General features: G+C 50.6%; 1 protein-coding gene across 10 annotated transcripts in view; it reads right to left on the bottom strand.

Annotated features, from left to right (window-relative positions):
* The window catches only part of CUX1 (cut like homeobox 1), a 468,245-nt gene extending 446,077 nt beyond the window's left edge, over nt 1-22,168 (bottom strand). For 7 of the 10 annotated variants that reach the window (XM_054656168.2, XM_054656169.2, XM_003949225.6 and 4 more), the window contains exon 1: nt 22,028-22,168. In XM_054656168.2, the coding sequence (XP_054512143.1) occupies nt 22,028-22,090 (63 nt within the window). In that variant the 5' untranslated portion in view covers nt 22,091-22,168. Of the gene's footprint in view, nt 1-9,971; nt 10,154-20,454; nt 21,469-22,027 lie in introns of those variants that run through there. The other 3 variants (XM_009443703.5, XM_054656166.2, XM_063814897.1) reach the window with 3 other exon arrangements.
* Nucleotides 22,169-23,443: the final 1,275 nt, after the last annotated feature.

The raw sequence follows: 23,443 nt of genomic DNA, 5'->3' as shown, positions 1-23,443 counted from the left end.
GTGCCACTGCACTCCAGCCTGGGCGACAGAGCGAGACTCTGTGTCATTAAAAAAAAAAAAAAAATGTAACGAGTGAAAAGGAAGGAGAAAAAGATTTAGGGCACAATGCCACACTTATGAATTAAAACCACGTATACACACAAAATAGGCCACATATTTTACAAGTTTGCATCCATATAAAGGCATAATTAATACAGTAGAATGAGGAAAGGGGGCTGAAAATGAGAATGGACCATAAAGGCAGGCAGAAAACAAGGATTTTGTTTTTCTTGCACATGGTGTAGAAACGGGAATGTTAAAACCCTTATAATTTGACTTGAGAATTTTGGTATCCTTTTTTTTTTTTTTTGACAGGGTCTCGTTCTGTCACCCAGGCTGGAATGCAGTGTCACGATCATGGCTCCCTGCACCTTCGACCTCCCAGCTTCAAGTGATCCTCCCACCTCAGCCTCCTGAGTAGCTGGGAACACAGGTGTGCGTCACCATGATGCCCAGCTACTTTTGGATTTTTTTTGTAGAGGGTCTCACTATGTTGCCCAGGCTGGTCTTGAACTCCTGGGCTCAAGCAATCCACCCGCCTCAGCCTCCCAAAGTCCTGGGATTACAGCCATGAGCCACTCCACTCAGCCAGATTTCAGTATCTTTAACATGATAGAACAACTGGCAAGATGTTCTTAAACATTTAAAATTATAGTGAACTGAGTTGAAATTGAGCTCGTTTCTATCCACAGAGGAGGTAAGATTCACTCATCTGAGTTGACAGACTCACTGAGATACACATACACAACTAAAAAAAGATTTGGTATTTCACTGTAACGTATGGAACCCGCCAATTTCATTCACAATTTACGCCAGCTTCTAATTATACTTTAGTGAATATTAACCATTGTAATTGCTTAATGTTTTATTGGCAGGATCTAACGTATTGAGGGACATCTGGCTTGGCAAATGGAATTCTGCTGCCTTTAGAAAACAGAGCTTAGAGGACATATGTCCTCCTCACACTCTCAAATATACCTGCACCCCGGACAAGTGCATCTCAAAGACGTCACTGTAAGTCCATGCCAAGCCAAAGCCGTGCACGGCAAGTTGCTACGACCTGGATTTTCATTATAGTGGCTTGTTTCAGAATGCTCTTCCATCTCCAAATAACACAATGGCCAACTACAAAGGATGAGGAAATTTGACTTTCCCAGGCCACAGAAAAATGGGGACGGGGCACTGCAGGACTGACTCACTCAGAGCCATCGAGGGCCCAGGTTCCTTCCATCTTTCTGCCCCATGTCCTCTGCGATTTTTACTCTGTCTCCCCTGCCCCCCACCGCACCCATGCTGGGATGATGGTAGCAGGTGGGGGCAGCCTCTTCTCCCACAGGCATGTCTCCAGGCAGACAACGGGCACTCCCGGTTTCTCCAGCCAAAACAAAGTGTAATGCCCACTGGCCGTGGGGAAGGAACAGCCAGGATTCTTTTTTTTTTTTTGAGAAGGAGTCTCGCTGCTCTCAGAGCCTTGGCCAGGCTGGTATTGAACTCCTGACCTCGGGTGATGCACCCGCCTTGGCCTCCCAAAGTGTTGGGATTACAGGCATGAGCCACTGCGCCTGGCCAAGGATTGATTTAGACAACCCTCAGGCTTCATAGTCCAGTGAAGGGGGTCCCTTGTTGCTGAGCAAGGAGGGCAGGTGGGGTTGGGGGAAGGGAGGACCGTGGGGGCAACCAACTCTCATCCCAAACTGCACAACAGCCATTTTTTTTGTAGAGATGGGGTCTCACTGTATTGTCCAGGGTGGTTTCAAACTCCTGGGCTCAAGCGATCCACCTGCCTGAGCACAAAATCACTTTGTGCACAGCAGTGGTTCGCAGGGGAGCACCTGCACCCCAGGAGAAATCTAAGGAAGAGACAGCATGACACCCAAGGCAGAAGAGAGAGAGATGGAATGGGCTGGGTGTTAAAAGCAGCATTCTGGAGAACAAACGGGACTTACACATAAGAGGTCAAAATGCAACAATGCAGGGAGGTGGCGACGGCTAATGGCTACAAAAAAATAGAATCAATGAATAAGGCCTAGTATTTGACAGCACAACAGGGTGACTATAGTCGATCATAATTTAATCGTACATTTTAAAGTAACTAAAAGCAACTGGGCGTGGTGGCTCGCGCCTGTAATCCCAGCACTTTGGGAGGCCAGGTGGGTGGGTCACCTGAGGTCAGGAATTCGAGACCAGCTTGGCCAACATGGTGAAACCTCGTCTCTACTAAAAATACAAAAATTAGCCAGGCATGGCGGCTGTAGTCCCAGCTACTCAGGAGGCTGAGGCAGGAGAATCGCTTGAACCCGGGAGATGGAGATTGCAGTGAGCCAAGATCGCGCCATTGCACTCCAGCCTGGGCAAGAACAGTGAAACTCCAACTCAAAATAAACAAACAAATAAAATAACTAAAAGTGTATAATTGGACTGTTGGCAACACAAAGAATAAATCTGTGATGGATGGATACCCCATTCTCCACAATGTGATTATTATGAATTGCATGCCTGTATCAAAACATCTCATGTACCCCATAAATATACGCACCCACAAAAATAAAAAAATAAATAAATAAAATACAACAGACTCAAAAAGCAAAGCCCAGAGTGACTACATATGACCTGGCAATTGCACCTAAGAAAATGGAAAACTGCATTCATACAAACATTTGTACACGAATGTTCACAGCAGCGTTATTCACAATGGCCAAAAAAGTGGAAACAGCTCGAATGTTTACTAGCTGATGAAAGGATACACAAAACCTGGTATGCCCATACCAGGGAATAGTATTCAGCCATAAAAAAGAATGCGGCCCAGACACGTGCATGAGTCAATGTGGGTGAGCCCTGCAAACACTGTGCTACGTGAGAGAAGCCACAGCACGAAGGTCACGTAATCCATGATTCCCGAGACGCATGGAGGCAGAGAATAGATGAATGGTTACGGGGTGCCGGGGGTACAGGAGGGAGGACAAATGGTAACTGCTGACAGGTATGGGAGTTTCTTGTCGGGGTGTTGGAAACGTTTTGGAACTAGATCGTGGTGATGGCTGCACGACATTGTGAGTATACCAAACATCTATGGATTTTAAACTTTATTTTATTTATTTATTTATTTATGACACAGAGTCTCGCTCTGTCACCCAGGCTGGAGTGCAGTGGCGAGATCTTGGCTCACCGCAACCTCTGCCTCCCAGGTTCAAGAGATTCTCCTGCCTCAGCCTCCTGAGTAGCTGGGATTACAAGCGCTCACCACCACACCTGGCTAATTTTTGTATTTTTAGTAGGGACAGGGTTTTGCCATGTTGGCCAGGCTGATCTCAAACTTCTGGCTTCAAGTGGTCTGCCCGCTTCAGCATCCCAAAGTGCTGGGATTACAGGCCTGGCCAGAATTTTAAACTTTGCAAAGGTAAATGTTACATTATATGAATTTTAGCTTTAAAAAAAAGTTACGGGACGGAGGTATTGTATCAAAAGAACTGCTCTCTGCACCAGGGCAACAAGCGGCACGTTTAGAACAGAAAAAAAATTTCTTTTCAAGAGTACTCTGCACCTTCTTGGTCCTCTCTAAAAAAAGGAACTTTTTAAAACTCACTGTGCATGCAAATGTTTTCAGTCTTGCTCTTTCTTTAAAAATAGAAAATAAGGCTGGGCGTGGTGGCTCATGCCTGTAATCCCAGCATTTGGGAGGCCAAGGCAGGTAGATCACCTGAGGTCAGGAGTTCCAGACCAGCCTGGGCAACATGGCGAAACCCCATCTCTACTAAAAATACAAAAATTAGCTGGGCGTGGTGGCGGGTGTCTGTAGTCCCAGCTACTCGGGAGGCTGAGGCGGGAGAATCGCTTGAACCCAGGAGGCGGAGGTTGCAGTGGGCTGAGATAGTGCCACTGCACTCCAGCCTGGGCAACAGAGGGAGACTCCATCTCAAAAAAAAAAAAAAAAAGAAACAATCAGCTTTTCAAATAAATAAGAGGCATCTCTCTGAAACAGAACACTAGGCACTGAAGGCCATCCCTGGGCACCACCCTGTGGATTCCACTTCCAGATTCTTCCCTGGAAGAATCGTGACAACAGAAGTCTGGGGATAAGGAAAGGCACGTGGCTGCACAGGGTAGGACAGGATCAGAGGGGCCGGCCCAGCACCCCACCTACTCGGTACTCGTGTGAACGCTGTGCGTCCCCTTCTAGGACAGACTCTGCACCCCCCGTTAGAAGGAGATGCCAAGTGCCCTGATTTGGGGGGGGAAATTGCAGTGAAGATTTCTTAGCAAAATCGCCTCCTCCTAACACAAAATAAAACCAGTCTGCAAAAAGGATGCAGACTTTCTGGGAAGGCTAAAACCTGAGAGCTCTGTTTTAGGGTCTGATGCCACAGTGTACAGGTCCCAGAGCCCTGGACTTGGCCTCCTGGAAATACTACAGCACAGTAATGGTTTTTAACCTGACATCCATCTTCTGCTCTCCCACGCCCCGAGGTGATTGTCGCACTTTCTCCCTTCTCCATAAGCTTGCTTTTGGTTTTTTTTTTTTTTTTTTTTTTTTTTTTTAAGAGACAGAGTCTTCCTCTTGCTCTGTCACCCAGGCTGGAGTGGAATGGCACTGTCATATGTCACTGCAGCTTCCAACTCCTGGGCTCAAGCGATCCTCCTGCCTCAGCCTCCTGAGCAGCCAGGATCACAGGTGTGCACCATCACGCTCAGCTAATTTCTTTCTTTTTTTTTTTTTTCTGTAGAGACAGGGTCTCACTGTTGCCCATGCTGGTCTTGAACAACTGGGCTCAAGCGATCCTTCTGCCTTGACCTCCTAAAGTATTGGTATCACAGGTGTGAGCCACCATGCTAGGCTAATTTCTTTTCTTTTCTTTTTTTTTTTTCTGTAGAGATGGGGTCTCACTGTGCTGCCCAGGCTGATCTTGAACTCCTGGGCTCTCAAGTGATCCTCCTGCCTCAGCCTCCCAAAGTGTTGGTATTACAGGTGTAAGCCACTGTACCTGGCTTGCCTTTCCGATCCTTGAACGCTTCACATTCAGTCGAACGCACCCTCCTCCCTTTTTCTCAGGAAAATACATGAATCAGAGAAGAATGCCCTCAGGGAACCAGCCCCGAAGTTACTTTCCCAGCAAGACTTCTCTTTAACCTGCAGACACGTCCAAGCCCTCCCACCCCTAAGCAGCTCCTCCCTGCACACCGCCTCCCTCTCCGGCCCCTCCCTGCATGGCCGTGGCGCTGCTCCTGGTAAGGTGGGGACCAGAGGCACCGAAGCAGGCCACAGGGCAGCCAGCTGACCCCCTGTGCAGCCGCTCCGACGCGCCCAGAAGTGGCAGTCCTAGTACCAAGCAGACAGGAGCCCCCCAGCAGTAGGTACCTGCCTTGCCACCAGGTATCACTATAATTAGTCATTGTCATTGAAGCTGAATGCAATTAATTACATAATTTTGAAAGGTTCGGGTTTATTTCCATTAGAATTACATCATGAAACCAGGGAATTACAAAGGATTACAGACAGAAAGCAAATAGGGATGAATAAAGGAACTCCAAGCCAACTCCCCGCGTGAGTCACGTCCAACGCCGAAGTGTGGGTCCTGTCGCCCCACTTGTGTTTGATAAACCTGTGGGGACTGACTGGGTGGACGTCTGCACGAAGCCCGCCCCTGAAGGTGCCAGCCCCCTGCACCGCAGGTGCTGGGGACACAGTGGGCTCGCTGGATGTGCCATGTCGGTGGGGGACACTGATGACCACACCCTCCACAGGCTGTTCCCTGCCCCTGCTGTTCCCCAACCTCAGTTTTTCACACCCCTCTGGATGCCTGTGGAAATGCCACTCACCCAGCCCCATCTCTCCCATCATCCCTCAGTGGTCCCTGCCTGAAATGCCAGGGCCAGGCACACTGAGTCTGGCACGGCCACAGCCTGGCATCCTCTCACTGGGCCATGACCACCACACCCTCCTGGTTCCATTATCACCCCTCCCTCCTCACTCTAGCCCGCCTTCCATGTGGGGCTTCCGGAAGGATCCTCTAAGACACACCCCAACAACTGAACCATCCCTCTTCAGTTTAAAAATCGGGGCTAGGCATGGCAGCTCAGGCCTGGAATCCCAGCACTTTCGGAGGCTAAGGCAGGAGGATCGCCTGAGACCAGGAGTTCAAGACCAGCCTGGGCAACACAGTGAGACCCCCATCTCTACAAAAAATACAAAAAAGTTAGCCTGGCATGGTGGCGCATGCCTGTAATCCCAGCTACTCGGGAACCTGAGGTGGGAGGATCGCTTGAGCCCGGGAGGTCAAAGCTGCAGTGAGCTATAATCACACCACTGTACTGGAGCCTGGGCGACGGAGCAAGACTCTGTCTCTAAATAATAATAATAATAATAATAAAGTTATTTCTCAGGGCCTTCAGAAGACAGAAGTGACTCTGTGGGGCTTTGTGTATCGTGTATCAGTCCTGCGCCGTCTGTTCCCAGGCCACTGGGCACTCACTTATTCCTTGCCTTTGTCTTCCATCCCCCTTGCAAGAATGTCAGTTCCGGCCAGGCATGGTGGCTCACAGCTGTAATCCCAGCACTTTGGGAGGCTGACGTGGGTGGATCACCTGAGGTCAGGAGTTCGAGACCAGCCAGGCCAACATGGCAAAACCCCACCTCTACTAAAAATACAGAAAATTAGCCCGGCGTGGTGGTGCACACCTGTAATCCCAACCATTCAGGAGGCTGAGACAGGAGAGTCACTTGAACCCAGGAGGCAGAGGTTGCAGTGAGCCGAGATTGCACCACTGCACTTCAGCCTGGACGACAAAGCAAGACTCCATCTCGAAAAAAAAAAAAGAATGTCAGTTCCTTAAGGACAAGGATTCCCTACTGTCTGGTCACTCAATCCCTATGCTAGAATGCTGCCTGGCACACAGGAGACACTCAATAAATGCTCAACAACAGCCTAAGGAAGTCTTTGGAGCAAGACAGCCAGAGTCCATCTTCCCAAACCCCTGCCCTGTTCACACAGCAGACACATCCAACCCGCTGCCATTGGACACCTCGCGATACCCCAATGTGTCCTGCATTCTCTGACCAACCAGCAGGCCAGAAGTATATTTCTTTGAGTAACCCAGGGGCTTGAACAGGATCCATTCGAGTCATCAGGTACCATGGAGTGTGCTCAGAACACGAATGGATGCACGGCCCCAACAACCTATGAAAAAAATGAATCACCCCGAAACACACGGAACTGCCAACAACTTCACTCGAACGTGCTGTGTTATTTCTGAGACCAGTGCACATTTTTGCATATTTTGTCTTTAAATTTATAAATTTTTAACAAAACAAAGTGCATCATTATAAAAAAATCAGGCAGGCAAGAGTTATCTGGGCCAGGCGCGGTGGCTCACGCTTATATAATCCCGGCACTTTGGGAGGCTGAGGCAGGAGGATCACTTGAGCCTAGGAGTTTGAGACCAGCCTGGCCAACATACTAAGACCCTGTTTGTATAAAAATATGTAAAAAAAATTAGCCAGGCATGGTGGGGCACACCTGTGGTCCCAGCTACTAAGGAGGCTGAGGCAGGAGGATCACTTGAGCCTGGGAGTTCGCGGTTGCAGAGAGCTATGATCCCACCACTGCAGTCCACAACAGATCAAGACCCTGTCTCAAAACAATAACAACAAAAGCATCTGAATCCAGAGTGGCCCAAAACCTCAGTTTTCCAGTCCAATGATAATTCCCCGAGGAAAAGAAGCTAAGATCTCAGGGATGTCGCTGTGACCAGGCTGTTTCTCTCAGGCCAGTCGGCCACTGGTACATGTCTCATGAAATCAGTCTCTTAGAAAACACACGCCCAACATCCCATGTAGCTCAGAACAGAAGCCTGCGTGGTGGGTGCTGCCCCGACCATGTCAGGGGATCTGCATGGATTTGAGTGCGGTATCACTGCAGGGGCTACATCAACCAGTTTCCCAGGGGCTTGGAGAGTGGGGATCTGGTCTTGACCGTCACAGGGTTAAGTACAGGTATCAGTATCTATGGGCAATTCACTCCCCAGCACCCAGGGGCATAGCCCCAGCATCTCAGAGGAAAGTCCTGTAAAGAGACACCCCATCTAGCACTCACCGAACCGCCTACAGATAGGGCAGGCCGCTCCTCTGGGCCCCTCCGGCCCCATGACCAGGCCTCTCTCCTAACAGTTCCCCAAAACTGTCCCAACAAACTTGCTTCAGGCAAGGATGGGGCATCTGAGGATAGTGAGTAATGCAACAGGGGGGCTCCTTACAGCCCAAGCCACAACCGTACCCCAACTATCAGATGAAGTTTGCTAATGGGAATGATGGGGCAGCCGTGATTCTATCATCAGATGACCCTTCTCTGCGGGGCTGAGTTTGAAGTCTTGCCAGGGCAAGGCTCCAGCCAGGCCTCCCCGAGAAAGTGCTCCCCTCAAGCCCACCCACCCCGGCCCCATTTCCATCCCCAGCTGCTCACTGCTAAGTGACCCAGACCCAGCCAAGCTCATCTTGGGCGGCCCCTGAGAAGAGGTCCCTTCTGAGTCACCCGATGACCCCACTGCTTCAGCTGAGGGTTGTCTAGGGAACAGCGCGGGTCGGGAGGAAAAACACTCCTGGAGCTCGGCAGAGTCCGGGATGTAACCCCAACTCCCGGCTTCTCACCTATGGCAGGTACGCAGCTCCATAGGGCTGTCATGCAAGTAACATGAAATAAACCAAGAGCCTAAGCCCGTGTCCGTCCGCCATCTGTTCCCATGAAACCATTACTGTTAGTGCACAAAAACATAAAAATACAAAACAAAAATAGAAAAGCTCCTGTCTTGTCACCAGTGGATGTAAAACTGTAGATATGGTATGTGGAACCCAATCCTACAAGCAAATATTCTCTCTCTCCACTACTCCTTTTGCTGAAACATCAAGCCGTCCTCACTCCAGAACAGGGAAAGTCAAGACAAAGGGGTGCTGTGCCAGTTCAAATTAATTCTTCACCCCACCCCACCCCAAGTGATGCAAAACTCTCCAGCACCAGCCAACACTCCAACAAAATCCTCCCCGGGCTTCAAACTCCAGGTTTCAACTCATCTTCCAGACTTTGGCACCCACTTTTCCACTGACCTTAAAGCCTCCTTTTCCCCAGGGGCTCGACCCCTGGAATTCCCTCCCACCAGCCCCCCAAAACCTCCATATCCCAAAGGGGGCACACCCCTTCCCCCTGCCTGGGGTGGCTCCTCTCCCTCCACCCTGTCCCTGCAGATGCTAAGCCCACCCCCCATCAGCCACCCGCAATGGGCCTGGGCATCCTGCCTCTCTAAGCCCTCCTCTCCCAGCCCTCACTTCCCCAAATCCAAGCAAATGCTTCTGCAGCCAGACAGTGACGTCACCTCTACAAAAATATCCTAGGTAGTTTCTTAGACTAAATGAAGAGGCCACAAAGCCTATGAGGGCCACTGCTCTGAAATGGGGCCGACCCGGAGCGGGGCGTGCCTTTGCCCAGACACAGGGACGGGGTCTGGGGGACAAGGCAGACGTGAGACATTCCTCCGATGCTGACACCCAAACCTCTGTGTTTCTTGCTGCTGGGTTTCTCTTAGATTTTTTTGGGTTTTGAGAACTACAACATGCACTTTCCCCGTTCGTTCATATGGGGAAGTTTCCTCCCGCTCAGGCTGTCAGCAGAGTCAAACAGACCTCTGTCAAAAAATTGTTCTGCCCAATGCTGTTTTTAAAAATGTGGATCTTTTTGTGTTCTATGTGCCACAGGTACAATTATACATATAGCTGACTCTTGAACAACACAGGTTTGAACTGTGTAGGGCCACTTACACGCAGATTTTTTTTTTTCCATAATAAAAGTGACATTGAGTGGGGCTGGGTATGGTGGCTCCCACCCGTCATCCCAGCACTTTGGGAGGCCGAAGCGGACAGATCATTTGAGGTCAGGAATTCTGAGACCAACCTGGCCAACACGGTGAAACCCGTCTCTACTATAAAAATTAGCTGGGTGTAGTAGTGGGTGCCTGTAGTCCCAGCTACTCAGGAGGCTGAGGCAGGAGAATCACTTGAACCTGGGAGGCGAAGGTTGCAGTGAGTCGAGATCCGCCACCGTACTCCAGCCTGGGTGACAGGGTAAAACTCCATCTCAAAAAAAAAAAAAAAAAAGTTACACCAATTGGGCCTGCTTCTCCCGACTCCCCCTCCACCTGCTCCAGCCCTTCCGTCTCCACCACCTTGAAACAACAAGACCAAAGCCTCCTCCTCCTCCTCAGACTCCTCAACGTGAAGGCAAAGAGAATAAGGACCTTTATGATGATCCATTCTATATTCTGATTAGTAAATATATTCTCTCTTCCTTACGACTTTCTTAATAACATTTTCTTTTCTCTAGCTTACTTCATTCTAAGAATACAGTATATCACACATATTAACATACAAAATACATGTTAAGCAACTGTTTATGTTATCGGTAAGGCTTCCCATCAGCGGTAGGCTATTAGTAATTAAGTTTTTGGGGAATGAAAAGTTTTATGTGGGCCTGGTGGCTCATGCCTATAATCTCAGCACTTTAGGAGGCTGGGACAGGAAGATTACTTGAACCCAGGAGCTCAAGACCAGCCTGGGCAACAAAGCAAGACCCTGTCTCTAAAAAAAGAAAAAAATTAAAAATTAGCCAGGCATGCTGGTGAGTGTCTGTAGTTCCAGCTACTGGGAGGCTGATGTGGGAGGACTGCTTGAGCCCCTGATGTCCAGGCTGCAGTCGGCTATGATTATGTCACTGCACTCTAACCTGGGTGACAGAATGAGACCCCGTCTGAAAAGGAAGGGAAAGGAAAAGAAGAGAAGAGAAGAGAAGAGAAGGAGGGGAGGGGAGGGGAGAAAAAAAGTTATACGTGGATTTTTGACTGTGCAGGCAGGGTGGGGGGAACAGGAGAAGGGATCAGCCCCTAATCCCCATGTTGTTCAAGGGTCAACTGTATTTTAACCAACACTTATGTTACTTTGCAAAGAAAGATAATTAATGGGACTGAAAAAGTAACACTTACGTTACTTTGCACAGAAAGATAATTAATGGGACTGAAAAAGAAACACTTATGTTACTTTGCACAGAAAGATAATTAATGGGACTGAAAAAGAAACATCTATTCCATAGGTGTACCTATCAGTAGCTTTCAAAACACAGCCATTTTAATATAATCTACCTGCTTTCACTATATTAAAAAAAAGAATTAATTTTGCATTCTTAACCAGCTGAATGAGTCCTAAATCGGACACACAAGGCAGAGAGTGGGGGCCTGTGTGGCGATGGTGTGGTGGGTACCCAAGGGATAATCAGGGCAGAGGGAGGGAACCCAAGCTCAGAGGGGAGCCCTAGAGATCCCCAGCCACCCCACGACTGTTCTGCTGGAAAGCCCTCTCTCCCACACCTCCCCAAGCACACAGAACTCAGTGGGCGCCCCCTGCCCACTCCCCGACCCGCCTTCCAAGCCCTTCCTGCAGCCTTCCCAGAGGCTCAGACACACTGCTCCATCCATCCCAGCCTCGTCCTGCCAGTCCTGTCCGCCCTCTAGGCGGGAAGCCACTGCTATTTTAAGTCTCCATCACTACTGCCGGGCACACAGGGGCAAAAGAAAAAGGAATGCATGAAATAGGCTTGAAGGCCGGGCGCAGTGGTTCACACCTATAATCCCAGTACTTTAGGAGACCAAGGAGGGAGGATTACTGGAGCCCAGGAGCTCAAGACCAGCCTGGGGAACAGGGCAAAACCCTGTCTCTAAAAAAAAAAAATGGAAAAATCAGCCAGGCGTGGTGGTGCATGCCTATAGTCCCAGCTACCCGGGAGGCTGAGGTGGAAGGATTGCTTGAGCCCAGGAGGTCAAGGCTTCAGTGAGCTATGATCTCACCACTGAACTCCAGCCGGGGCAATAGAGCAAGACCCTGCCTCAAAAAATCAAAAAGAAAAAAAAAACAAAAAAATTCTGAAGTAGGCTTGAAGCTCAGATGTACAGAGGGAGGAGGAGGGAGCTCCCCCAAATAAGCAAGATTCTGGAGTCATTCTAGCTGGGATGGGAAAGGTTTAGGTGGGGCAGAAAGGACTATCAGGAACTCTGTCTGCTACCCTAAGAAATGTGGTCTCCACTCTGTGCCTAAGTGGGCCACCATGGATGTTTAAGGAGAGGAATGGCATGATGAAATCAATGGTTCGGGAAGATTAATCTGGCAGCTGCATTTATAATGGATTGCGACCTGTTTCGAATGCGCAGTTTTGAAACAAGTAAAAGACAACGCACTCAGCTCTTGTGTGTTAGAAAGACTTGGCTCTCACACACAATAAGCAGCCCCGAAGACTAACTGCGCGCGCGCGCGCGCACACACACACACACACACACACACACACACACAGATTTCATTAAGGTATCAGGGCGTTTTAAGATGACAGCATAATTATATACCAACACAGAGCCACGTAAAACAATCACAAACTACTTCTTACTCCCCTGACAATGACATTCAACCATAACTGGCAATATCCTTCCTCTCCCAGTCCCACGTCGATGCTGACAAACTGCGGGATGACAAACTGCGGGACCAGGGCTGAGGACCAGGTGGAGGGGAAGAGATAACCAAGCCTTCCCTCTGGGACGGCCAGTTCCGGATGGTAGCTTTACGATTCCGCAGCACAGCTCTCCAAGGGCCCTGGCCACCTTGTGGTCCTCCAGGCTCACCGGTGACTGCAGGCTCCTGGATCCCATGGAGCAGAAACCTGAACTTGTCTCCCACTTGGCTGAGTGACGAGACAGCATGCGTTACTGTGTAAGCAACGAGTTGAGATACGGCTGAAATAAAGCAATTCTGGTAAATGAATGTTTCTATGCTGGTTTAAACACATGCTCCTCTGCTCTCAATTTTCTGTCTCAAACCTGTATGACTTATAACATCTCTACTGTGTGAATAGGAAGGGAAGATGGGATTTGATTAACAGCTCTGGTCGTAATTTTAGCTGTAATCTCTGTATGTTGGGGACTCCAGCCCTTTTTCTTTTGAAAGGTTGGTATTCTCCGGGCGGTTGCTGACTACGCTCTCGGCGAGGACACAGCAGAACTGTATGCAACAGAAATAATTCACTGGACCCAGGACTGCATGGGTTCAAGTTCTGGGTCAACTACTTGGTGAAAAACAGAAAATAATATGTTTCACCATTATCTGCCACACCTTTCAGAGTGACACAGAAATGGTGACGGGAGCCACAGAATGTTCCCAGTTCCAGAGGGAGAACGAAAGTCTTTTCCAAACCTCATCAAAAACATTACATGTATACGATTCCCTCCAGCGAGAATTTTATTTTTAATTTTCATTTACATAGTATCTTTCTTCCAAGAATCTCAAAATAATGGAGCTGTAGAAATACTTGTTTAAAAAAAAAAAGTTGTCACAACACAGGAAGGGACAGGCTTGGCAGGGCAGGAGAAGGGCGAGAAGTGACAGGCCGTCCTGACAGCAAGGGCTCCAGCTAACACCCGGAGGCTAGGCTGAGGGCGGCTCCAAGCCGGCCCTTCCCTCACTGCAGCCCGCGGCTTTACCAGTGCTCACAGCTTCAGGCTCTTCAAGACAAAGATTTACCTTTGGTATCATCTGCTACCTTTTATCAAATTATTTTTTATCTAAATAATCATTTCTTCCCTAGAAACAGGAGGGGAAAGTGGCAATAAGCCAGAGAAACTTACAGGCCCAAAACAACAACTCAACAAAGGTGTCTAAAAAGAGTGGAGGCCAGGCACGGTGGCTCACACCTGTAATCCCACCACTTTGGGAGGCCGAAGGGGGTGGATTGCTTGAGGTCAGGAGTTTGAAACCAGCCTGGCCAACATGGTGAAACCCCGTCTCTACTAAAAACACAAAAATTAGCTGGGCGTGGTGGTGCACACCTGTAATCCCAGCTACTCGGGGGGGCTGAGGCACGAGAATCACTTGAACCTGGGAGGTGGAGGTTGCGGTGAGCGGAGTTTGTGCCACTGCACTCCAGGCTGGGCGACAGAGTGAGACTCCGTCTCAAAAAATAAAATAAAAAGAGTTGATATTCGTTCTGTCTTAAAGATATTAAACTATGTTAGAGAAAACAAAATCATGGCAATTCATTAGGGAGAAAGCCCCAGTTTAAGAAAAATTGTCTTGCTTTTGGGGGGAAATGGAAAGAAGCTTTTGTGTTGCATTTTTTCAGTTTGGTTCGGTTTGGTTTTTTCATATGCTGGGTGGACAGGATCTGAATGTCTTACATTTAACAAAAAGCTGTCAACACCCAGATAAATTTTTAATGACGGTACGACAGGCATTCTATTTCTCACTGTTTCGCAATACTCACTTAAGAAAGAGCTAATTTGTCAATTTGTTTTTCCCTTAACCAAACTCGGAACACCTCATAACCCATGGTTTACTTTTTAAAAAAATGTTAACTGCATTTCCTTATTGAATAAACACAGCCCAATAGAAAGGTATCTATAAGAAAACAAGCAGTGTGCCAGTATCCACTCAAAGTAACCCCAAGAAAGAACAAGCCACTTCCCTGGTGTCTCAGAGTAAGCTCTGTTAATTTCCTCCTTTGTTAACTGCATCAATCACACACGGTCAAGACCATCCAGACCATCCAAGATTTCAAGCTTCGGCTGATGGAGTCGGCCAGGGCCCGGTCCACTCTGGGGGGTCCTGTGCTTTATAAAGGTTCGGACCCCTTATTGGGCTCATTTTCACAAAGGTTTTCATGAAAGGAAGCAGAACCAAGTCAGTTTCACTTACTAGGAAACTCCTGGCTGGCTAGTTCTTGAGTTGCTGGCAGTGTTAGTAAATCCCTAGGAGGAACACCACCATCCTTGGCTCCGTTCCAGTCACCTGTGTGATTATGTTTCTCGGTGTAGGAAGACCCCTGAGGGTGGGATCTGTACCAGTCCTGCTTGTGGGGTCAGCCAGGGATTGGGCGACGAACTTTGTGGCCACAGTACCTGCACTTCCCATGGCCCGAGGCTCTAATCAACACAAAATTTCTGCCAACGGTCCTGGGCCTCCTGCAGTTAGGAAATGCCGTTGGATTAAAATAAAGAAATTGACAATCTTTATTTTGTGCACTAACATCATCCTCTCTGAATTTAATTACAACAAAATTAAAATTATTTTTATTAGAGAGGCGTTAGCTTTTTAAAGGGAAGGTTCTTGACAGGTTTTACAACAAATTAGATGTCTTTTTTTTTTTTTTTTTTCTGAGACAGAGTCTCGCTCTGTCACCCAGGCTGCACTGCAGTCACACGATCTCAGCTCACTGCAACCTCCACCTCCTGGGCTCAAGCAATTCTCATGCCTCAGCCTGCCGAGTAGCTGGGATTATGGCCATGCACCACCACGCCAGGCTAATTTTTATATTTTTAGTAGAGATGAGGGTTTGCCATGTTGGCCAGGCTGGTCTCGAACTTCTGACCTCAAGTGATCTGCCTGCCTTGGCCTCCCAAAGTGCTGGGATTACAGGCATGAGCCACCGCGCCCGGCCTTAGACGTCTTTCGAAAAGAATGGTTCACCCTCACTGTGTAATACCCGAATAGGGCAGCACAAATGCTTTTTAAAAATCTTTTAAGTCACAAGCCAGGTGCTTCAAAGCTGTTTCAGGCGCAGGACAAATGAGGGGAACGGCACAGGTTCCCCTCAGTCCTGGTTCATTTCCTGCAGGGAAACCTCCATCCCCGCCAAAGACCACTCTCCTCCATCAACCTTCTCAGAAGACAGCAGAGAAGCTGGACTGATTACAGCTCAGCAAATCCAAAACTGCTCCATACCAAACCTTAGCTGTCCTCAGCAGGAAAATCCAACACTGACACACCATCGAAACTTGGTTCTGAACCACATCCCAAAACCAGGGTGATCGACAGCTTTTCAAGACCACGCCTTGAAAACTGGAATGGGTCAAATGACACAGTCAATCCAGAGGGCCCTGCCATTAATATTTAAGAAAACATCGGCCGGGCACGGTGGCTCACGCCTGTAATTCCAGCACTTTGGGAAGCCGAGGCGGGCAGATCACGAGGTCAGGAGATCGAGACCATCCTGGCTAACACGGTGAAACCTCGTCTCAACTAAAAATAGAAAAAATTAGCCGGGCGTGGTGGCGGGCGCCTGTAGTCCCAGCTACTCCGGAGGCTGAGGCAGGAGAATGGCGTGAACTCGGGAGGCTGAGCTTGCAGTGAGCCGAGATCGCGCCACTGCACTCCAGCCTGGGCCACAGAACCAGACTACATCTCAAAAAAATAAATAAATAAATAAATAAATAGCCAGGCATGGTGGCGGGCGCCTATCGTCCCAGCTACTTGGGAGACTGAGGAAGGAGAATGGCCTGAACCCGGGAGGCGGAGCTTGCAGTGAGCCGAGATCGCACCACTGCACTCCAGCCTGGGCGACAGAACCACATCTCAAAAAAAAAAGAAAAGAAAATAGGCCGGGCACGGTGGCTCACGCCTGTAATCCCAGCACTTTGGGAGGCCAAGGCGGGCGGATCACGAAGTGAGGAGATCGAGACCATCCTGGCTAACACGGTGAAACCCCGTCTCTACTAAAAATACAAAAAATTAGCCAGGCGTGGTGGCGGGCGCCTGTAGTCCCAGCTACTCGGGAGGCTGAGGCAGGAGAATGGTGTGAACCCAGGAGGCGGAGTTTGCAGTGAGCTGAGATAGTGCCTCTGCACTCCGGCCTGGGCGAAAGAGCAAGACTCTGTCTCAAAAAAAAAAAAAAAAAGAAAGGAAAATATTCCCCTCACCAAGTTAATACTTTTTTGGTTGCTGGTGGAGCTTATATTCTCTAAATGTAGAACTTTTTTTGGGTGGGGGGGGAAGTATTTTCTCTCTGAATTCTATATCATTATTGGGGTATAATAAAATGTACCTACATGCTCTGGTCAGTCAAGGTTCATCAAGTCAGAAATCACAAATGAATTCACAAATTCTTTGCTCTAAAGTCATATAACAATGCAGATATTAAATTGCTTGTCTAACTATACCATCAGATTCCTTTTTCACTCCATTATCGGCACACACACACACTTCTCTCGGCATCCAGGCATTCACAGGTATCCAGTTCCTAAAGCGCCCAGCATGACTGCTTTGTCCAGGTAAGTAACAGTGGGACATAAGGAGAGGCTGTGGGGCCCCTCTTCAAATAGCTTCGACAAAACGAATGGCTATAAGTGAAAAGTGTCCCTGGGCTTTGCTATAAAAAGACTCAAACATGGGATTCCAAGAATTCCACCTGTTTCCAATTAGATACCAGAATTGCTTTAGTGTTTAAGCTACACTCGCTTGCTACTTACACAAAACAATTCTTCCGGGTTTTTTGAACATTTTAAATATGTTAAAATAAGATTAAGGGTCTGGTTTAAACAATCAGAGGCAGGGAAATTTCGGTGGAAACCAAAACTCTCTCTCTGCAGCGATAACGCGGGGCTTCAGACAAAACAAAAGGACAAGACAGACAAATTTCTGTCTTTGACAATTATAATAAAAGTCACTTTTCATAGAGCAATTACATTTTTTAAAGTTATGTATTCAATAATTTTAAATAGGTCTTAAGTAATTTCTACAATAACTCACGATCCTGGATCCTGTATATTCGAATAATGGTTAGAGTTGCCTTTTACGTACCATTTGTGTTACAATTCGTCAGATATACCTGTCTGTGAAATTTATATGTGACAAATGTGCAAACTATTTGAAATGGAAGCACGGGTAGGAATTTAACCTACCTCTGTAGGATTCTTCGTATGATGAATTTCTCTGCTTACGAAATGTATGAGTTTTCCCCTAACAAACGTGTCCTTCCTTCATTTCACTAAAAACAGACGTTCCTGGGGCATTACAGAGGAGCTGAAACAAATGTGGATTTTCTACTTCTAGTCTTGTTTTCTCTCCTAAGACACAGAAAGTGAGTACAGCCTCAGGAGTGGTTTTGATTGTTTACTGCTACAGGTAGACCCAGAAGGGAATCAGAGAGCACAAACTACTGTTCCTTCACAGCTCCCATATAAACCCTGGTGGGTTTGTCTTAATTGTACAAAAACAGGAGACTTTTTAAATAGCCATTAAAGGTTTTAGGCTCAGCACAGTTCACCAGACTGCATTTTTAAGGTTAGCTCAGTGGATTCAGGAGAGAATCATTCCTGAAGGTATTGGACTATTTGGCCCTTTCAGCTTTCTTAGGTTGGCTAACTACTGACAGAAGATACACGAAGCCGAGGATGTAGTCAAAGGGCTCTCTGTGGTCTCAACTGTACCAGGAGTTGTTGCATTAACTCACCACTTGCACCTTTAAGGAAAAAAAGAGTTTCACATAGGAAAAAACTTAAACCAACTGCCAATGACCCCTTCCCACATCCAACCTCAAAGACACCCATATTAAAAGAACCAAGAAAACAAAAGCAGGAGCAGCAGTGGTGTAATTTCTTGAACTGTTCTTTTATAAAGGGTACTAGATGGGACATTTTAATTAAAATAATATACTTATTATGGCAAACAGTACTGGACAGCCAGTAACATACACACTTCCACAAAAGGGAGAAAAAAGCCATCAGAAAATGGACTTTCAGCAAAACTGAAATTGTTTTTTGATTCTGAAAAAGAAGGCGACTTTTCAAGTTCACTTTTGCAGAGGCTGCTTAAAGGGGAAGGCTGGTCACCATGTGGGAATAATGTCCCAAAGGGAAGGCAGTCATTGGCGGGCCCCATCCCAAAGAGTTCAAAGCTCCACTAACATACAGAGTGCCATGAGCTTTGTCTTAGAAAGTGTCCTCCTTTCAAATATGTATTTAAAAGACAAATTTATACAACAGTGCTTTTCTTATTTAAAAAGAAAAGAAAACCTGGTTTTTACAAGTCTGAGATAGGATAAAAAACTTGTCCAACTAGTCTTAGCAATACCAAAGCACTGAAACTTCCATACCACAAGCCTTTGGGGCTAAAAAGGAAACGGAATAAAACACAATCTTCAGAAACTCTCTTCCTGAGCACACACTCCTGTGCCAAGGCAGCAGCTTCAAGACCCAGGAAGCCGAGGGACAAGAACCCAGTGAGCCAGGGTTGCAGAACTGCGGAACGGCCCAACCTCACCTGGACCTGCTGACGTCTCCAACCTGGATTTCTCTCTGCAAAGACCGATCAGCCTCTTTACCCCCAGGTGGCAACCCAATCTCAGTATAAAGAGGTCTGGAAAAATGAGAAAAATCTGGAACTAATGAATTCTCTCCCAAACTCGTTCTATTGACTCACTGACTATCGGTGGGAATTAACCAGACACCAACTCCAAAGGCCTCCTCACGGCCCAGAGAAAGAACCAGATTGGCCTGAGACTTGAACTTTGACATTCTGTATTCGACTGAAGTTTGCAAACCCATAGGAAATCATCTAAGGCCAAATCGTTAGCAACCACCAAAAGCAAAGGAGTAAAGAGGAATGACGTTCAAATAAGGGACTTTGTTTTGGGGTTTGGTTTTGATTTCTTCTTAATATCCACATAAAGTGCAAGTAAACTGACATGGAAACTTTCGATGGAACCCTGGAGCCCTGATCCCCTGAAGAAGTAGCTAATATGGGGGACAGGAAGGTTTAGAGTTCTTAAAATCTAGTAACTCTAGAAACCAAATCCATTTTCCAGGCAATTTTGCCAGGATGCTTTAAAAAAGACACTTCATTGATATTAAGCTAGGATGTCACATTTAGGAAGACAAGAGAGAAAAATAATAATAATAAGGTTTGTCCTTAAAACTCCACAACGGGTTTTACAGTAAGCACAGGAATTAAATTATGGTAAAAGGGAGCTATTTTTACTAAAACAGGGTAGACCAATTTATCAAAAATGCCATTCGGCTGTGTTCATTACATCCAGGAATCTAATTTACACAATAGACACTTTGGAGTAATCTATTTTAGTCAATAAATACTTAAACTCCTTTAAGTTTTAATCTTATCGGAAATACATATTTCGCATAGTCTTCTTCCTAGTTAAGCGAGAAATTTCAGGAAATTTCATAACGACTATGACTCGGCTTTATCGTTCTTAGTAGGCAAGAGCAGAAAACAAGCATATACAATTAAAGTTGTCAGATTCCATTTAAATATGTTTTAATCCAACCCGCTTCGTTTCATACAAGCCTGCATCTCGAGCTTTGCTCCCAAAGGTATTGCGGTAGGTCACTGTCACCAGTCCTCCAGGTTAGGAAAGTTCAGCCAAGTTTATCTTCACGCACACCTTAGCAGTTGGGAGCAGCTGCAGTTCCCCAGGGGCCCTGAGGAACCCTCCTATCCCCTCCCAGAGCACCAGGCCGCCCTAGAGCATTCTAAGCCGCGGGACCCGGGCACCCCCCGACATCCCCGGTTCCCTTCGCGCCTGCAATCTCGGGACTTCTGGCCCACACGCCGCTCACCTTCAACTTGGCTCCGGCTACGCACAACATCCACCTGGCAGAGTCCCGGGGCTGTCCGGGCGCCGCGGGCGCCGAGCTGGCACGTGCGGGGCGGACCCTAAGGGTGCGCCGCTCCTCCGGACGGGGGGTGGCAGGCAGGCACTCGCCCCTTGGGCACGGCGGCGGCTCGGGCGCGGGCCGGGGAGCCCCGGCACGGTCCCCCCGCGGCGCCGGGGACTCCGCGCGCGGACCACCGCCCGGCACGCCACGGTCCCAACGGGCCCCCGGGGCTCTGCTTTCGAGAACCCGGCCCAAGAAGGCATCTCCGAGCGCACCCGCCGCGCGCTCCATGGCGGGCCCTGCAGAGAGGGCAGAAGCCCCGAGGGGAGGCAAGGAAGGGATCGGGCGCCGCAGGTCACCGGAGGCCGCCGGAGCCCCCAGGCGCGCGGCGATCGCGGCTCGGACCGGCGGCGGGGAGGCAGCGTACACTGCCCGGGCACCCGGGGGAACAGCGTGGGGCCTGCGCTCGGGGAAAGTTGCAGCCTCCTCCTCCCGCGCCCGCACCCGGCGGTCCGGGACACCGGGACCCAGCGACACTGCGCGCGGGGCACCCCCGCGCCCCTCGCCAAGTTTCCCCAAAGAGCCCCCGCGGGGGTCCGCCACGGAGGAACAGGTCCGCGTCACCGACACAGGCACACAAAAGAGAGGGGCGGCCGCGAGGTGCGCGGGTGGCCCCGGGGCGCTCCCCGGGACGTAAACAAACCCGGGGGTCCGCGCCGGGAGCCACACGCGGGGTGCCGGAGCGGCGGCGCGGCCCGGGCCGGTGACAGCCGGAGGCGGCGGCCGGGGCCGGCCGGGGGTAGGGAGCGCGGGCGCCCGCCCGGCCACCCGCCCGCCTGGCCGGAGCCGGGCCGCGCCGCCGCCGCCGCCGGTGGCCGCTCTGACCCTCCCCCGAGCCGGCGGCACCACAGCGCCACCAGCCCCAGCTCCGCCGCGCCGGCGGCAGTGGCGGCGGCTCCTCCTGGAGAGGCAGGCGCTTCACCCCCCGCAGCAACTCCCCACAAACTTTCCCCGGGAATACGGCGGGCCGGGGGCGCGGGGCGAGCGGGCGGGCGGGCGCCACCGCCGGGCCGCGGCCCCCTCCCGGCGCCCGCCGCCGCCCGCCCCCCGCCGCCCGCTCCCCGCTCCCCGCTCGCGCGCGCGCCCCGCGGGCCGCCGGGGCCGCCCCCTCCCCGGTCCCGCGGCGGCAACGGCGGCGGCGGCGCTGGCGGCGGCGGCGGCGCGGGGCCCGGGGGGGCGCCCGGGGTGGGGGCAGACACCGGGGGCAGTGGTGGCGGCGGCGGCTCCCGGCGCCATCTTGGGCTGATCGATGAATTGAACAAAGAGGATCAATTTCCGATCAAGCGAGTGATCAATGGGGGCCGGGGAGCGGGAGGGACTCGGCCCCGACTCGGCCCCGCGGTGCCCGGCACCCCCCTCCTCCCCGCCGCCGCGGGCCCCCCGGCGGCTGGGCCAGCCCGGGGCCCCCGGCGGAGGCCGCGACCGCCCGCAGCCCCCACCCCCGGGCGCGAGGCCGAGCGCGGAGGAGCCTGACCTGCAGCTGCTGTAAATCAAAGCGCTTCCAATATTGAAACATCGATCCCACATTGGCCGCCATCTTGAGACATATTGAGACGGAGTGAGCGGCTGATAGAGAGGGGGCTGGAGTTCAGGAGCCGCCAGGAGGCAGCAGGCGGGCGGCGCCAAAACCCGGCCTGGAGCCGGCCGCCGCCGCCGCCACCGAGGACGCGGACTCCTCCTCACGGCGCCGCCGCAGCCATGGCGAGCCCGAGCCGGAGCCGGAGTCGCAGCCCCAGGGCGCGGCGGCCGCGGCCCGGCCTCGCGCGCGCGGCCCCGGCCCCTACTCCCCCAACCCCCCCACCGCCGCCCTCCCCCTCCCCTCCGCGGGCCGGCCGGCGACCCCCGCCCCTCGGGACAACCCCCCCCAAAGTCCGCGGTCGCGCCGGCCACAGACCCGGCCCCGAGGGGGCGCTGGAGGGCAGCGCCCGGGGTCCCCCGGCACCGCGCACCTGGGGAGGGCTGCGGGGGGGTCTCCCGCAGGGATCGCGATCACCCGCAGTGGCCGAGCGCAGCGCCTTCAAGACTCCGGTTGGGGGGAACGTCGGAGCGCCCCTGTAGTGGTTAGTGTACAGAGCGCGGAGACGCCGCTACCACCTGCCCGGGACCCCCCACACCCGACCCCTGCGTGGCCCAGACCCCCCGCAGCAGCGTGCGTGGGAGGCGCCCCGACGGTGGACGGCAACACTCTGATCCCTCTGCGCCCAGCGAGGACGGGGACACCGACACGACCAGAACAGCGTGGGATGTTTGGAGGAGTGGAGTTGAGGGGGAAACAGCCCTGACCCTCTCAGGGGGCCGCGCGCGTGGATGCCCCCCACCCGGACAGCGGCGGTGCCAGCGTCGCACCCGAACCCACCCCAACGGCGGTAGCGCTGGGGGTCCCGGCAGCCCCCATTCGCCCAAGCCGTTCCAGTTTAGGCCACGACAGGAAAAGTCTGGGAGCCCAGTTCTGTGTCCCCCCGCGCCGCTTCAGCGGAACAGCCCAAGAAACTTCCTGTGGTTCAGACACCTTGGTTTGTTGCAACTTTGGGCGCAGAAAGTTGGAAAGTGTGGGTGCACTCACTGAAAACGGAAAGCGCGGTCCCAAGTTTACAGAAATGCTAAAATGCAAACCAAAAAATAAATTCTCTTTTGATTTCTCTCCTCGCGGAAAGCTGGCGAAAGCACACGTTTTATGATCGTCATCTTTCATTGATTATACACACGTGTGACTTGGAGTTTCCAGTAGGAATACTGTTCTTTGACTCTCCCGTACTTCACTGAACGAGTAATTAGTTAAAACAAGTCCCCAAATTCCTTAATCTCAAAATGCATACGTAAATAAAATCTGTATAGGATACAAAATAAAACGCGCAAGTGGAAAACAATTGCTTTTCAAGTGAGTTCGAGG

Source organism: Pan troglodytes, chromosome 6 (assembly GCF_028858775.2).
Source record: "Pan troglodytes isolate AG18354 chromosome 6, NHGRI_mPanTro3-v2.0_pri, whole genome shotgun sequence".
Taxonomy (NCBI): Eukaryota; Metazoa; Chordata; class Mammalia; order Primates; family Hominidae; genus Pan; species Pan troglodytes.
The sequence above is the reverse complement of the archived record's forward strand: the minus strand, read 5'-3'. Positions and strand labels throughout refer to the sequence as shown.